The 16,197-nt window shown below is 44.3% G+C and overlaps 2 protein-coding genes across 8 annotated transcripts in view; one reads left to right on the forward strand and one right to left on the reverse strand.

The window, feature by feature from the left end:
* LOC110149723 (uncharacterized) overlaps positions 1-15,414 on the reverse strand; it is an 83,236-nt gene extending 67,822 nt beyond the window's left edge. For all 7 annotated transcript variants that reach the window (XR_011483892.1, XR_011483889.1, XR_011483891.1 and 4 more), the window contains exon 1: positions 14,926-15,414. Coding sequence is in view for 1 of the 7 variants with exons in the window: in XM_070456332.1 (XP_070312433.1) it covers positions 14,926-15,414 (489 nt within the window). In the remaining 6 variants the exon portion in view is untranslated. The remainder of the gene's footprint in view (positions 1-14,925) is intronic.
* A 131-nt stretch (positions 15,415-15,545) lies between these two features.
* The window catches only part of TNFRSF21 (TNF receptor superfamily member 21), a 67,232-nt gene continuing 66,580 nt past the window's right edge, over positions 15,546-16,197 (forward strand). The window contains exon 1 of the mRNA XM_020912297.2: positions 15,546-15,632. Within this exon, the coding sequence (XP_020767956.2) occupies positions 15,546-15,632 (87 nt within the window). The remainder of the gene's footprint in view (positions 15,633-16,197) is intronic.

Below are 16,197 nucleotides of genomic sequence, written 5' to 3' on the forward strand. Positions count from 1 at the left end.
ATCATCAACAACTAATCAGAAGGAAGTCACACACCCTGCAGCCCTCACCCCAAATACTGCCTATTAAAAACTTTCCCCCTGAACGATTGGGGAGTCTGGGGTTTTTGAGCATGAGCCACTCGGTCTCCTTGCTTCGCTCTGCACTAAACCTTTCTCTGCTCCAAACTCTGACTTTTTGCTTTATTTGGCTTCTCTGCATGTCAGGCACATGAACTTTGTTCAGTAACATTTTTTTTTTTTTTAACTAACAAATATTATTAGAAAACCTATTAGGGACTGGGTGATATTTCCAAAAATATTTTAATTTTTATATTCATTTTATACTTGTTGTTCTTGAACCCACGTCCATGTCCCTGATGCACAGTGAGGCCAAACACAAACAGCAGAGTTCGGGCAGAGACAGGTTTATTGCAGGGCCAAGCAGGAGAACAAGTGGATTGTATTCAAAAGACCTGAACTTCCTAGTGGTTTTTAGGGTTTTTAGGCAGTATTTGGTGGAGGAAAGCTGCAGGGGGATGACTTCCTTCTGTCTGGTGGTTACCCAGAATCTCAGTCTTCTACCTTCTGGTTCCAACTAGGGTTTTAGCAGGTCATTACCTTCCCCAACCTGGGTGGGGGCCTTAGTTCCTGCAAATCGACTCAAAGATTCCTATCAGATTGTTAAGGATTTCCCTTGAGGAGGAAGGAGGACTCTCTTTTATTGCTACACTACTGTTTCTTAACTGCTTTTCCTTTGTTTCTGCATTCCCCCACTTGTGTAGTTAGCAATTGCTTAAATCTGCTCTTTGGAACTCAGGGAAGGCCTAGGAGAGTAAAGCCTTTTTCTACAAACATGTTTTGATGCTATTCTCTCAAATCACCCCACCCTTGCCTTCTCCCACAGATTCCAAATGTCTGTTCTTTATATCTGTGTCTCTTTTGCTGTCTTGCATATTGGGTCATCATTACTATCTTTCTAAATTCCACATATATGTGTTAGTATACTGTATTGGTGTTTTTCTTTCTGATTTACTTCACTCTGTGTAATAGGCTCCAGTTTCATCCGCCTCATTAGAACTGATTCAAATGCATTCTTTTTAATGGCTGAGTAATCTTCCATTGTGTATATGTACCACAGCTTTCTTATCCATTCATCTGCCGATGGACACCTAGGGTGGGATGATTTGAGAGAACAGCATTGAAACAGGTATATTACCATATGTGAAATAGATCACCAGTCCAAGCTCGATGCATGAAACAGGGCTTTTGCATGAAACAGGGCACTCAAAGCCGGTGCACTGGGACCACCCTGAGGGATGGGATGGGGAGGGAGGTGGGAGGAGGGTTCAGGATGGGGGACACATGTATACCCATGGCTGATTCATGTCAATGTATGGCAAAAACCACTACAATATTGTAATTAGCCTCCAATTAAAATAAATAATTAAAAAAAAAGAAATGGGGGATATGGAAAGGCTTTTGTACCCCGGAGGGCCCCACAGGATCCTGCTCGATTTCAATGCTTCAAATAAAAATGAGAATGTGTGTATCAATATACTGTGTCAATACAATATATGTATTTATATTCTTATATTTGTATTAATTTTAATTAATTTATAGTATTTCCCTCTTGGTAGATATTTAGGCTGTTTTCAAATTTTCACTATTGCAATGATGCTATGTCTCTTAGGGCTTTCCAGGTGGCTCAGTGGCAAAGAATCTGCCTTCAATGCAGAAGATGCAAGTTTGATCTTGGTTGGGAAGATCCTCTGGAGAAGAAAATGGAAACCCACTCCAATATTCTTGCCTGGAAAATCCTACAGACAGAGGAGCCTGGCAGGCTATAGTAAGTCTCCTAAATAAATCCTTATTTGCACTGACGACTATTCCTTAGGATAGATTTCCAGACGGGGAAATAGTGCAGACGGGGAAATAGTGAAAGAGTGTGATGATGTTTAAGGCAAAAAAAAAAAAAATTATCTTTGAGGTTGAGTTGTAAAGAAGCTGCAGTGTCAGATTTGGGAATAAGGCCAGGACCCCTTTCCCAAGTCCAGAGAAACATCTCTGAGTGAACACCCAGTTCCCTCCAGCAGGGGGAGGGAGCCTGCTTTGAGGTGTGGCTTGCCTTTTGTCCTCCATTTCTCTGTTGGAGAAAGGCACAACCAGAGTTGGTGTAACTTCCTGGGACAGGCCTTCCCCACGCCCTCTGCTTTAGCTCCTCTCTGAAGTACCTGATATGAAGATCACATTGATAGTACCTGATGCACATTTCATGAGTTATCTTGCAGACGTGAACCCCTTCTCCCCCGACCAAATGGCAGATGTAACTACTTGATGAGGAGCACACAGCCCCAGGCCTCTTGGAGCCTAAGGACTGATAAAGTTAAGCCCAGTGATACCACCCCGCCACTTCACCATCATCCAATCAGAGAATTGTACACGAGCTGATCACACACCCTGCGATCCCCCCTCCCTCACCTGCCTTTTAAAAATGCTTGGCTGAAACCTTTTGAGCAGCTGGAGGCTTTTTAGCACGTGAGCCACTCATCCACCTCCTGTAGCCCTACAATAAACCTTTCTCTGCTTCAAACTCTTAAGTTTTTTTGGCCTCACTGTGCATCGGGCACTCGAACTCGTGTTAATGTTTGGAGGGCAAGTCAGTCCTTTAATATCATTGACGATGTCTCACTCTCAGCTTAAACCGTCCTCTCCTTTCAATGGTCTTCACTGAGAATAACATCCAGAGGATTATGGAAGCCCCCAGCATCCACCTGGTGTGGCCCTGACCATCCACTGGCCATCTTTGGCATTCTCCCCTTCCTTCAGTGCTTGGAAGGGGTTAAGTTCTTTAAAGGCTTTACTCTCTGTCTGAAATACTCTTCTTCACAATCTTCATGAAATCTTGCCACTTTTTCTTCCTTTGGACTCAGGTTCTCTGAAGAACTTCTTCAGAGAGTTCTTGCCCATATCACTTAGGATGTTGCTACTTTGTAGAACTTACCAAAACTTGCAATTATTTTGTTTTTTTCTCTGTTGTTTTTTCCCATTTATGATGGGAGAGTCAGTTCTCTGGAATATCCAGAGCCTCACACAGTGGCTGGCACATAACAGACACTGGATAACTATTTATTGTTGAATTTCTGTAGAGTTTGGCCAGTTATGACAAGAGGACAAAGCTTAAGATGAGATGAGGAATCCAAAGCCAGATTTGGATGGCAGGGACGAGGGTGCCAGGTCCAAGGTTGAGTTCACCTGCATTACCCGCTGAGTTAGCTGAATAAATAAAAGATGGCCAGGTCCTCATCCCTGGAACCTGCGACCATCTCACAGTGAAATCCTGAGGCTTGCTTGAGCAAGCAGCTAGCCAAGCCACCACCCCCAAAGTTGGGATAGCTGTGATCTGACTTCACAGGCTAGGACACCATTTATGAAATGCCCAGCTCTGCAGAAATCTCAGCCACTGTAATCATAGCACTCACTGAGACCCCAGTTAAACCAAGACCAGATACTGAAGCCAAAGCTGGGTGTAAACCCAATAGAACCTCAAGATATGCTTTGTTTGTGGGAGTTGAGTATTTGAAAATGGCCTTGGGAATTTCCTGGTGGTCCAGGGGTTAAGAATCCCCCTGCCAATGCAGGGGACATGGGTTTGATCCCTCATCTGGGAACTAAGATCCCACATGCCTTCGGGCAACTAAGCCTGTGTGCCGCAACTCCTGACCTGGTGTAATAGAGCCTGTGCTCTGCAACAAGAGAAGCCACCACAATGAAAAGGCCTAGCACCACACCTGGAAAGGAGCTCTTGCCTGCCGCAACTAGAAAAAGCCCACGGGCAGCAAGGGAGACACAGTGCAGTAAGAAAAAGAAAAAAGACTGGCCTAGTATCACTGAAGCAATGTGGACTGTGATATCAACTTTATTTTGAATCTGGATTGGCCACCTCCTAGCTAGTTAGGTAAGCCTGAACAGTCCTTTAACCTAGCTAAGATTTTATTTTGTTGTCTATGTCAGTCATAACAGACCATGCAGGATAGTTGTGAAGTTTAGAAATTCCATTTATGGCGTGCCCGGGACATAGTAGGTTTGAAAATGGTGATTGTTATTATTATTATTATTATTACTGGAGTGTCTTCCAGGAACCCACAGCCAGAGTCATGGATCAGGGACTAAGACTCTATCTTAACTTGGTATGGAATGTCTGTTCCCCCACCAAACATCCCTCAAAGGGGAGCAGATCTAAGAAAGGGATATACTAAGGGATCAGATCCATTTCCCCACCAGCTCCCCTACTTCCAATCTCAAACCCTGTTTAGCACCATTTGGCAAAACCATGAAATAAGAAAACAGTGCATCGCTACCTGGTTAGAAAGTCTGTGAAACTTCTGTGCAAAAAGTTAACTTTCAATCCTATGTTCTTCATCTCTCAAATACAGGTAATAATAGTATCTTCCATGGAGAGTTATTATAGATAGGAAATTAAATAATACATATAAAACACTTATCAAGGAACCTGGTAGATGACAAGAGCTCAGTCAGTACTGTTGCTGAGGTGCTGTCAGCAGAGATGGTGATCCTAAGGGTGCTAAGGGCGAGGATGGTGAGGACCATGATAATGATGATGATGATGATGCCATGAATGTGGCTTTCTGATTAAATTCAGGGGACACCCTGGGAGCTGACAGTCCTTACAGTCTTTTCTTTGGAGGGAAGAGGAGGTTTAAAGGAACACGGATTTATTCTCATCATTGTGCAATCAGAACTTTGAAATCAGTCTCACTGAGCTTAAGTCAAGCTGTCAGCAGGGTTGGTTCCTCCCGGAGGCTCTATAGAAGAATCCATTTCCCTGTGTCTTTCAACATGTAGAAGTCACCTCCCGTTGTGGCTCAGCTGGTAAAGTATCCTCCTGCAAGGCATGAGACCTGTGTTCAATCCCCAGGTTGGGAAGATCTCCTGGAGAAGGGAAAGGCTACCCACTCCAGTACTCTGGCCTGGAGAATTCCAAGGACTGTACAGTCCAAAAGTGGGACATGATTGAGTCACTTTCACTTTCAGAAGTCACCTACTACCCCGAGCGCATAGCCTTCATCCATCTTCAAAGTATATCACTCTTACCTCTGCTCTGTCATCACAACTCCTCAATCCTTTGACCTTCTTACCTCCCTCTTATAAACAGCCTTGTGATCACATTTATGACCCACCAGACAACCCCAAGTAATCTCCCCATCTCAAGATCTTTAACTTCATCACATCTGCAGAGTCTCTTTTGCCTTATGAGGTAAACTTCCCAGGTTCTGGGAATTAGGATGTGGATATTTGGGGAGGAATTCCTATCACAGCCACGGATGACAATCTGTCCCCTCATCCCCACTTTCTGAGCATACATTTTGGGACCCATCTCTGAGGCCCTCCTTTAGGTAATTCCCATCCCCTCCCCTCTCCCTTTCACTGTAAGCTTCAACTCAAATACCCAACAGTTCTAAGCTTCAATTTGAATACCCAACCCTCCACCAACTATGTGTCTGCATCCAAACAGCTTGGTCAGTCTGGAGAAAAGCATCACTGTGGCACCGGGTCCCACTTTACATTTTAAGTCCCAGATCTGAGACAGGTCCTAAGTGTTACAGCAAAGAACCCGATACAGGCCAGGCCATAGACAGGCAAGGGAGAGGAGGAATGGTGCATTTTGAGACAGCCGTCCAAGAAAAAAGATAGCAAAGGTTAAATGGGGATAAGACAATCTCCTTTGCATTAAAAAATGAATTGTGAGGAACGTTTACTCTGGCTGGGAAGAGTTTTTATGCAAAGCCCTCTGGGTAGGTGATGGAATTCTTAGGCAGAGGAAAAAGGTCAATTCAGAAAAGGGGACTCTTTCCAAGTCTGCTAAGAAGCTAGAGGAAAATGCTGGGTAAGCACAGGGCTTAATTCTTAAGAGGGAGACAGAGTATGATAAGATAAACACATGAAGATGAAACATAATGCCAGGTAGAGAAAATTGCTGATCAAAATAAAACAGGGAAGAGTGCAGAAAACAACATGGATTGCTATTTTAGAAAAAAGAGTTGGAATAATGACCTGTATGGGGAAAAAAGCTAAAACAAAAAAGACTGGATATACGTCTATGTATAACTAACTCACCTTACTATACGGCAGAAACTAATACAACATAGTGACTCAATCACATTCCAATAAAAGTTATTAAAAAAAAGAAGAGTTGGAGCAACGTCTCGGAGGAGGTGGCCAGTGAGCAGTGAGGGAGGAGGAAGAGATCGATGGGGAGAAGGGAAGGAAGTGCAAAAGCCCTGGGACAGGACCTGCAAGGTGAGTTTGAGAACCAGCAGGGAAGTAGGCGGGGCTGGAGAGGAGTAAGGTTGGATGGGACTGGTAGGTGAAAGTGGATGCGTCTCCAGGGGCCACACCACGGAGAGCCTTGGAGGACCCTCATGCCTTTGCTCGGCCGCTCCTCTGGTGGAATGTCCGTCTCTTGTTTCAGAGGTAGAGCCATGCTGCCCTTCAGGAAAGCCCTCCTCATGTGTCATCTCTACTGAGAAGCCCGCCTGTATGCCCTGAAGGTGTAACTGATTGCGACCTCTTACACTCTTCCAAGGCCCTGGAAGTCTTCACTTTGGGCAAGGCTTCACTTCTCAGGATCCCGGCCTCCGCGTGGGACCAGCTCAGCCTTCCTCTGAGAGACAAAGGGCCCCATGCTTTCCAAAGCCCTGATATCCGCGTCATCACCCTTTGACAGGTTCTTTCAGAGGATTTGCATCTCCCTCTTATGTTTGGAAAGAAATGGGGCCTTTTTCTCCAGTGAAAAATGAAAACACTAATTCAAGAAACATATCTGTACTCCCATGTTCACTGCAGCACTATTTACAATAGCTGAGGCATGGAAGCAACCTAAGTGTCCATCAATGAATGGATATGGATGAAGAAACTGTAGTATGTGTGCAAAAAAGAAGGAAAACTTGTCATTTACAACAGTGTGGAAGGAACTCGAGGGCATTATGCTAAGTGAAAAAAGGTCAGACAGAAAAAGACAAATATCATACGACTCTCTCATATGTGAAAGTGTTAGTCGGTCAGTCATGTCCAACTCTTTGCAACTCCATGGACTGCAAAGCATCAGGCTTCTCTGTTCATGGAATTCTCCAGGCAAGAATACTAGAGTGGGTAGCCATTCCCTTCTCCCGGGGATCTTCCTGACTCAGGGATCGAACCCAGGTCTCCAGCATTGCAGGCAGATTCTTCACTAATCTAAGCAACCAAGGAAGCCCCCGAAACAAAATGAAATAAAATTCCCAAAGGCCAAGGTAATATATACATAGAACAGATTGGTGGTAGCCAGAGGTGGAGGGTGGGGATGGGAGAAATGGGTGAAGGGGATCAAAAGGTTAAAAAAAATATTTTTTTAAACTTTCAATTGTTTGACTATCTAATGGCTGTGGGCAGTATACATAGTGAACTGAGAGAGCTGTCTTCAGTGAGGGTTGAAGGTAAGAGGAGGATGGATCTCAAGTTCTTTTCTGGTCTCAGGTTCTTAAACTGAATAAAGCTGCATTTTTCAAATTAGATCTGAGTTTTTGCCACCAACAGGTGTCATCGCTAAGCAACTGGGTAGGATTGTAGCTTTATCACTTGGCCGTATGAGCTTGGACCAGTCACTTGCTTCTTTGAAAATCTGTCTCTTCTGTAAGCCAGAAAGATAAAGACCATTACCGTATACTAACACACATATATGGAATTTAGAAAGATGGTAACGATAACCCTATATGCAAAACAGAAAAGTGACTCAGATGTATAGATCAGACTTGTGGACTCTGGGAGAAGGCAAGGGTGGGATGTTTCAAGAGAACAGTATCGAAACATGTATATTATCTAGGGTGAAACAGACCACCAGCCCAGGTTGGGTGCATGAGACAAGTGCTTGGGCCTGGTGCACTGGGAAGACCCAGAGGGATTGGGTGGAGAGGGAGGTGGGAGGAGGGACCGGGATGGGGAATACATGTAAATCCATGGCTAATTCATTTCAATGTATGACAAAAACTACTGCAATGATATAAAGTAATTAGCCTCCAACTAATAAAAATAAATGGAAAAAAAATTAAAAAAAAGAAAATCTGTCTCTTCATCTGTAATATATGATTAAGGATTCTTATCTCATAGGATTATTATAGTATAATTTTGTAAAAATGTCTGGCATCGAGTAATCACGCAAAGTAAGAGTTTATGTATGACCTGAAATTTCAAGTTATACCTTTTTCTGAATTCGACAGAAATATCACTCCACCTTCCATCCCTGGCTTTCCCATCCCTGGCTTTCCCATCCCTAAATTCTGTGCTCTATCTACCTTGCAAATTCCTCTGTGTTCAGTGCATCTGACAGGAGAATTTCAAAAAGAAGCAATAAGGAATTCTCGTGCAGTCCAGTAGTTAGGACTCTGTGCTTTCATTGCCAAGGACTTGGGTTCAGTCCTTGGTTGGGGAACTAAGATCCCACAAGCCATGCTGCATGGCCAAAAAAAAAAAAGGGGTGACAGAAATTAAAGTGAAGTTATTTAAAAATATTTTTTAAATTGCTTGTAAACAGATATACTTATTAGGAAAACAAGAATTTAATGCCTTAAAATGAAACTCATTTTTACAATTACTTCTAAGAGAAAAATTGCATAAATTACCAGTGAAGTAATTTACAATCCTTACTTTTAAAAGTAGTAACTGTTTCTATAATAAAGACAGAGTCTAACTGATTTGGGAATAGACATGAAAGAAGGATAGGTTTTCAAACAACACTGTTCATAAGTCAATTCTAGAACAGACTACATTAAGATGCAATTATCCATTGTATTCACCATTATGAATTTTTAATTTAATATTAGTTTCAGTGCTGTGAAGAGAGATGGCTGAAAATCTCACAAAGTGACAACCACTTTGTTGATTACTCTTAAGGCTTTTGAATATTTAAGATATTTCCATAAAATGATTATTTTCCAAGCAAAATTAATGCTGCTTTAAAACTGACTTCAGATACAAGCAAGTTAGTCCAACTGAGCCTAAGACAAGGTGTGTGCAGAATGTCCCTCAAATGTTAAAAGTGGTTTTAAGCCTTTCATTATTTCAACAATGTATATGTTATAAACAACAAAAAAATCATTTGAAAGTGTTACTATTTCAAGTTTTTTACCTTTATGCACTTTGGTGAATTTTGAATGACTAATGTTTTAATTTTTGTTTGTTTGTTTTTGACAAATATTTGCTAACTTCAATGAGAGGGACAAAAATTAAAACTAAATGTGAATTTTTCAAAACTTTAAAAAATGTAGCAGCTGTATGAAAAAGTTAAAAAAATGAAGCTTTCAAATAGTTTTTAAAGTTTTTAACATTTATACTTCTGAAAGTATTAACATTTAAAATTCCAAGAAGAACTTTAAGACACACTCTGTCAAATACTATATATAGTAAGTGCTGTAAAGAATAAAAGTGAAAAAAGATCAAATCAGAAGGGAAAATTCTCTCTCGGGGGAAAAAAAAATCCCTTTTTCCTTAGATCAACTGATGCAGGTAGGGCACCAAGGATGAATGATGCAAAAAACCCCTATGGGCTCTTGAAGGGGTGAGGCAGGGTGTGTTGGGACGGTGAATTGGGTGGTACCATGTCTATATTGACTAAATTTCCATCAGTTAAATGATTCTGGGTCCAGTTTTCTCTTTCTAAAAAAGTTTACTTCTCTGTCCATTTTTCAGATGCTTCTTTTTTTTCAAGGTGTCCACTTTCATTTTTTATATTTTTAAAAATGTTTTTGTTTCATTGTGGTAAAAGTCACATAATATAAAGTATACTATTTTAACCGTATTCAACTGTACAGTTCAGTGACACTGAGTATGTTCACCTTATTGTGCAACACTCACCATCATCCTTTTACCGAATTTTTTGCCTTCCTAAACTGAAACTATGTCCCCATTAAACATTAATCCCTTCCCATCCTCTCCCCCCGACCCCCAACCCCTGGCATCTACCAGGGTACTTTCTGACTCTGTGAATTTGACTATTCTAGGTACCCTGTATAAGATGGCTGGTGAGGGCCTATTATATAGATGTGGGGGGGGGTACAATCTGTTCATAGGACATAGAATATGTTAACCTTAAAATTCATTCCAACATACATTAGGTACAGACAAACACTGTCAGAGGCTTTTAATGCTGCTCTTATCACTTATAAAAGCTGAGAGAATGGCTCAGGAGAGGTGTTGGAGTAACTATTTATCCAAAGGATCTTCTTCAACCAACAGTCAGTTACTGTGAGGTCATCTCCCTTGCATTGGTTCAGCAGGTGAGCTATGCAGCTGGACCGAGACCAGAAATCAAATCTCCTGACTCTTTCACTTCTCTTGACACTACATTGCATCATGTCAGAGTAAGCAATTTTTCTTTTCTTTTCTTTTTTTTAATTCATATAATAAACAGAGTAAGCAGATCTTCTATCCATCTTAACTCCCAATTCTAATGGCTCTTGGAGTAAATTTCAAATTTTCCAACCTACTGTTTCTTCTCTAATTACCATAGGTTATAACAGATAAGCCTCTCAAAAAAAAAAAAAGGACCTTGGAGAAGGAATATTGAGTACATAGTAAGGGATAAGCCTTGTGCTGGTAATTTTACATATTTTATCTTACTTATTCCTCCTAATAGCACTAGGAGATATTTCTTAGTATGTTAAAAATGAATAAACTCAAAAAGTTGAAGGTACTTGCCCAAACTTAATGAATAAGCAGTAATGGAGATTTGATCCTGTATTTGTTAACTTCCCAAATCTATTGTCTTTTGGTTAAACTATTAAGTGAGGCCTACTTTCTCATCAACCAGTCATCATCAACACTAAAGGACATCAGTCCTGGGTGTTCACTGGAAGGACTGATGATGAAGCTGAAACTCCAGTACTTTGGCCACCTCATGTGAAGAGTTGACTCAGTGGAAAAGACCCTGATGCTGGAAAGGATTGGGGGCAGGAGGAGAAGGGGATGACAGAGGATGAGATGGCTGGATAGCATCACCCACTCGATGGGCATGGGTTTGGGTAGACTCCGGGAGTTGGTGATGGACAGGGAGGCCTGGCGTGCTGCGATTCATGCGGTTGCAGAGTCGGACACGACTTAGCGACTGAACTGAACTGAACTTCTCATCAACTCACCCGTGAAGTGAGAAATTATTTGGGGCCCTGTGTGGAAAAGCATATAGCAAAATGGGGACATTACAGGTGAGAACTCCTATCACACATGAATGATGGACAATTTCAGGTCAATGCCACCTTTCACAGTGGTCCAGGTGAAAAAGAAGCTAATTTAATTACCTCATTGTCCCCAAGATTGAAACAAAGGTATTATACCTTCAAAGGATTGGCTACTTTATCTTATCAAATGATCCCTCTCTTACTATCCAAGAGAGAAGGGAGCTTTCAGAACTATGCCTACTTTGCAATTCTATTTCCGTTTGATCTTAAGCAAGAATGCCTTCTTTGTAGAATGTCTCTGTGGAGACGATCAAATCATGCCCATGTGCTTAATATCGCAATGTGCTGCCGAATGGCTGATATTCCTTCTTAAGCCAAAGAACAGCAAGTTCTTTTTTAAATTTATTTTTTAAAAATTTCTCGGCTGTGTCATATGGCATGTGGGATCTTAGTTCCCTGACCAGGGATTGAATCAACCCCTCTCCTTGCATCGGAAGTGCAGAATCTTAACTACTGGACCGCCAGGGGAGTCCCCAAGAACAAGTTCTTAAGTGAGCTAGTTTAAGGAAACAAAGCTGAGGACAAAACACTTAAACCCAAGTCCAGGACATGGCATTTTAACAAAACACAAATTAAACCTTTTATTATTTGTATAACACAGCTCAGGATGTTTGATTTAAGGCTTGGAAAAGGAAAAGGTACATCAGGCGTGTTAACTGTTCCATGGTTTGTCAAACTTTTCAATTATGTTTCACTCGACAAACATTTATTGAGCCAGGTCAATATCTTGAATCTTGACTACGGAGATAGAAGATGATTAAGACATAGACTTTGGTCCATAGAGCTCAAAATTTGGCCAACAACACAGACAGGAAAACTAACTACTGTCATGTCATATACACTATAACAGAGACATGTAGAATTAAAATCTTGAGGAAAGAAAAAGTGTCTTTCCATATAAGGGTATAGAAGGTGAAAGAAGATGTTAGGAAAGCATTCTTAGATGAGGTACCACTTGAGGTTGGTCTCAAAGGGTAGATTCATAGGAAATCAATAAGCAGAGGTGAATTGAAAAGAAAACAAAACCTAACAAAGACTCGGAAGTATAACAAAGACAAGGTAGGTAAGAAACACAATGATCTAGCGGAATTAGCATGAAGAATCTAGGGTTTGTAGGGACTGGCAGGCAGTGGGAATGAAACTGGACGTAGGAAGCAAAGGCTCCAAGTGCCTTATCTGTATATGTTTACTCAACTTGCAGCCATGGGGAGGATTGAACTATAAACCGAGATCAGAATGAATGGTTTTATTAGGCCTTTGCACGTCAAATTGAGAGTAATGAGGAATATTTGTTGGGTTTTTGGTGAGAGAAGGACACAATCAGATTTAGGTGCTAAAATGTTCATTATCCTTTGGATGTTAAGAAGAGTTTCTTTTGCAGGACTGAGAGGTCCAGGCAAAACATGAGACAAAAATGATGAAGACTGTGTAATCGTCTGGGCATGAGTAGAAGGGGTATAGAGGAGGAGCTGCTGCCGCTGCCACGGCTAAGTCGCTTCAGTCGTGTCCGACTCTGTGCGACCCCATAGACGGCAGCCCACAAGGCTTCCCCGGCCCTCGGATTCTCCAGGCAAGAATACTGGAGTGGGAACAAGGAGGAAAAAAAAAGTCAGAGACAAAATTAAACTACAATTAATTTGGAGAGAAATAGCAGGTCTTCATGACCTTGCATGAGAGGGATGATGGACAATTAAGGTCTAGCCAGGGAGAATACTTCCCAGAAGACATGAATGGCCATTCTGCTTGGCCAGACATTCAGTCATATGTAGGTTCACTGGAGACTGGGAAAAGTAGTCTTATATTCTGGGTAGTTGCTCTGAGGCACGTGGAAGCTTCCCGGACCAGGGATCAAATCTTCATCTTCTGCACTGCCAAGTGGATTCTTAACCACTAGACCACCAGGGAAGTTCCCCAACTTCTTTTAAACAAGACTTTTTTTTTCCTTGTCAGGCGGCTTATGGGATCTTAGTTCCCTTACCAGGTATCAAACCCAAGCTCCTGCATAACAGTGCTGAGTCCTAACCATTGGACCATCAGGGAATCCCATAAACAAGACTTATGATGGCACTGCCCAGTCATTTTGAAGTTTTGAAGAAATAATTGAAGCTGTTATCTATGGAGATACAATGCATCTCCCTCCTTCTGGAACTAGATTGAGAAATTCAAGCACAAACATCATCCTCTCCCCCAAATTCCATATTTAGTAGTAATGTTTCCTAGAACTTTGATTTTCACCAGACGGTACACATTATGCTCTAATATTTACGGACAATCATTTTCTTTACTGGCAGATGTTTGAAAGAATGGATTGGAATTAATCCTCAGATTAATTTTTAGCATCTTTCAAGTGTGCATAGTACAAAGGCCAAAGCACAAGATTTTAATAAGAAAACAAATAGTTGGCGCTTTTCCCTTGTAAGAGTCTCATGCTCTACCGACTGAACTAGCCGGGCGGCTGCGCCTTTCCCTTGTAGGTTACCTTCAGAGGTACTGTATTGAGTCTTGAAGCAGATAATTGAGAAAGTGTATTATCTTTAAGTAGAAGGGGTCAAGGAAAGTAGAAGTCCAGCACCACAGAGTTCATGAATGAGTGGTGTGAACCAGATGGCCAAAGAGATAATTTCAGTATAGTGTGCCCTGTGCTGGCAGAGACTCAGTGGCAAAGAATCTGCTTGTAAACGCAGGAGATGCAGGAGACACAGGTTCGATCCCTAGGTGGGGAAGATCCCGTGGAGCAGGACATGACAACCCACTCCAGTATTCGTGCCTGGAAAATTCCATGGACAGGGGAGCCTGGCCGGCTACAGTCCACAGGGTTGAGAAGAGTCAGACATGACTGAGTAACTGAGCACACACATGCTGTCAGAACCTAGAAGATGGACACTGCACCAGAAATGGTGGCGCTGCCAGGAGGCTCTGCCTCCCCCCAGGTGAGACAGCGAAAGGGATGAAAGGGATGCCAGGTCCTCACTCACATTCAGAAACACAGGAGATGCCAACTCTGCACAGGAATGCTCTGGCTGCTCTTACTTCCGAGGCAGTATGTTAACTCCCTTTCTACCCACCCACGTCCCACAAAGGCATTTGGAACTCAAGTCAAAAATGTTTAATATGCTTTTGGAGGGAGAGTGTTTCTTATCTCTGTGATAAACTGATTCAGAGCTCTGGATCTTTTATTTAGGAAAATGCACCTGCCCGCATATTTCAGGGTTTCCAAGGCCCCTGGAAGACCATCTATGGATCCAACTTCTGTGGACTCCAGGTTTGGAATTCTTTAGTCTGGATTTCCTTAATTGCATTCACTAACCCAGAGGATTTCAAATTTTGCTCCAAAATCTCCCCAAATCACCTGGAGAAGTGAAAAACAACAACAACAACCCAACGCCCAGACCACATTCTATTCCGATTCAAGCAGAATTTCTAGGGTAGGAGCAGGCATCCAAGTTTGTCTTAAACATTCCAGGTGATTCTAAAGCGCAGCTAAGTTTGGGAACCAACTCGTTGGTCTCTTTATGGCACACCGTTGATCTGAATGCTTTTTGCTTTTTTCCTGGTCTTACTCATCGAGCCAGAAACGATAGAGAGGCGTCTGTTACAGAAAATAACTTACTGAGAATCATCTTAGTAAAAAGAGGGAAATTTGGGTCAAGGGTGCGCATACCTTCGCAACGTTTTTCCCTGGGTCAGAAAGCAGCTGCAAGTTCTTCAGCGAACGGCAGGGGGCATCCTGCACCTCCTTGCTCGTTCTGGACAGCCTTCTCGGTTCTGCTCGCACAAAGAGCCCGGCCTCCTTCGCGATGACATCACAAAGGGCCGATTCCCCGCCCCTTCGGCGCCACCACGTGTTTCCCCTCGCTCGGCGGCCACCCGACTCAGTCCCTCGCCGGCCGGTCAGGGCAGCGGAGGAGGGTGGTTGGCAGCGGCCGGAGGCTTCGCTATGGGAAGTTGTTCCTTCGTTCTCTCGCGCCCAGCCCTCCTCCCTGGTTCTCCGCAGCCGCTGTCGGAGGAGAGCGCGGGGAGGTGCGGGTTGCAGCAGCGGCTGCTTCTCCCCGCCCGGACAGCCGCGCAGCTGGGCAGGTGCTAAGCGCCCCCGGAGCCTCGCTCGCCGCCTCCCTCCTGTGTCCGGCCGTCCGGCTGCCGCAGTGCCCATGGGGTGTTGGAGGTAGATGGGCTCCCGGCTCGGGAGGCGGCGGTGGATGCGGCGCTGGGCAGAAGCAGCCGCCGATTCAAGCTGCCGGGGGGCCACGCGCCCCGGGCGCCCTGCGAGCCCCGGGCTCAGCCATGGGGACCTTCACGAGCAGCAGCACCGCCCCGGCCTCCTGCAGCCGCATCGCCGGAGCCACGATGATCGCGGGCTCCCTTCTCCTGGTGAGCGCTCCGGGTGGGGTAGACGGGAGCCGGGGGCGGCGGCCGCGCGGGAGCCGAGGACGCCGGGCTCTGAGAGCGGGGCGGGTCCCGGAGCCGGGGCTTCAGGGGTGCTGGGTGCGGGGCGGGGGAGGTTGCGAGCGAGGGCAGGCAACAGACCCGAGGGCTTGGATCGGGTCGTTCTGGGGGAGCCGCAGAGCTCAGCCCGACTCCGGAATGAAGGCGAATTGTTTTCCTTGCAGTCTGGCTGCGCCGGGAGAGGCGCTGGAGATGGCCACTCAGCTTCCTGCGCATTTCAGGGTTTCTTCACCTCCTCCGCCCTTCCGGGGCCCGCATCCCCTCGGCGCACCCCCATGGCCACCAGCCGCTCCCCCCTCCGCGGGGTGTGGGGCCGGGGAGCCGAGGCTGGCGGCGGCCGCCGCTTGGTCGCAGCTGCAGTGTCATGTCGGGATGCTGCTGCAGTGGGAAAGCGCGGGACCCGGGCGCGCCGGCCCCGAGAACGCCGGGTACCTCGCGCCTCGCCTGCGGAGCGGGCGCCTGGCCCCCCTCCCCCTTCTCTCCGCCTTGG

Source organism: Odocoileus virginianus, chromosome 27 (assembly GCF_023699985.2).
Source record: "Odocoileus virginianus isolate 20LAN1187 ecotype Illinois chromosome 27, Ovbor_1.2, whole genome shotgun sequence".
NCBI lineage: Eukaryota > Metazoa > Chordata > Mammalia > Artiodactyla > Cervidae > Odocoileus > Odocoileus virginianus.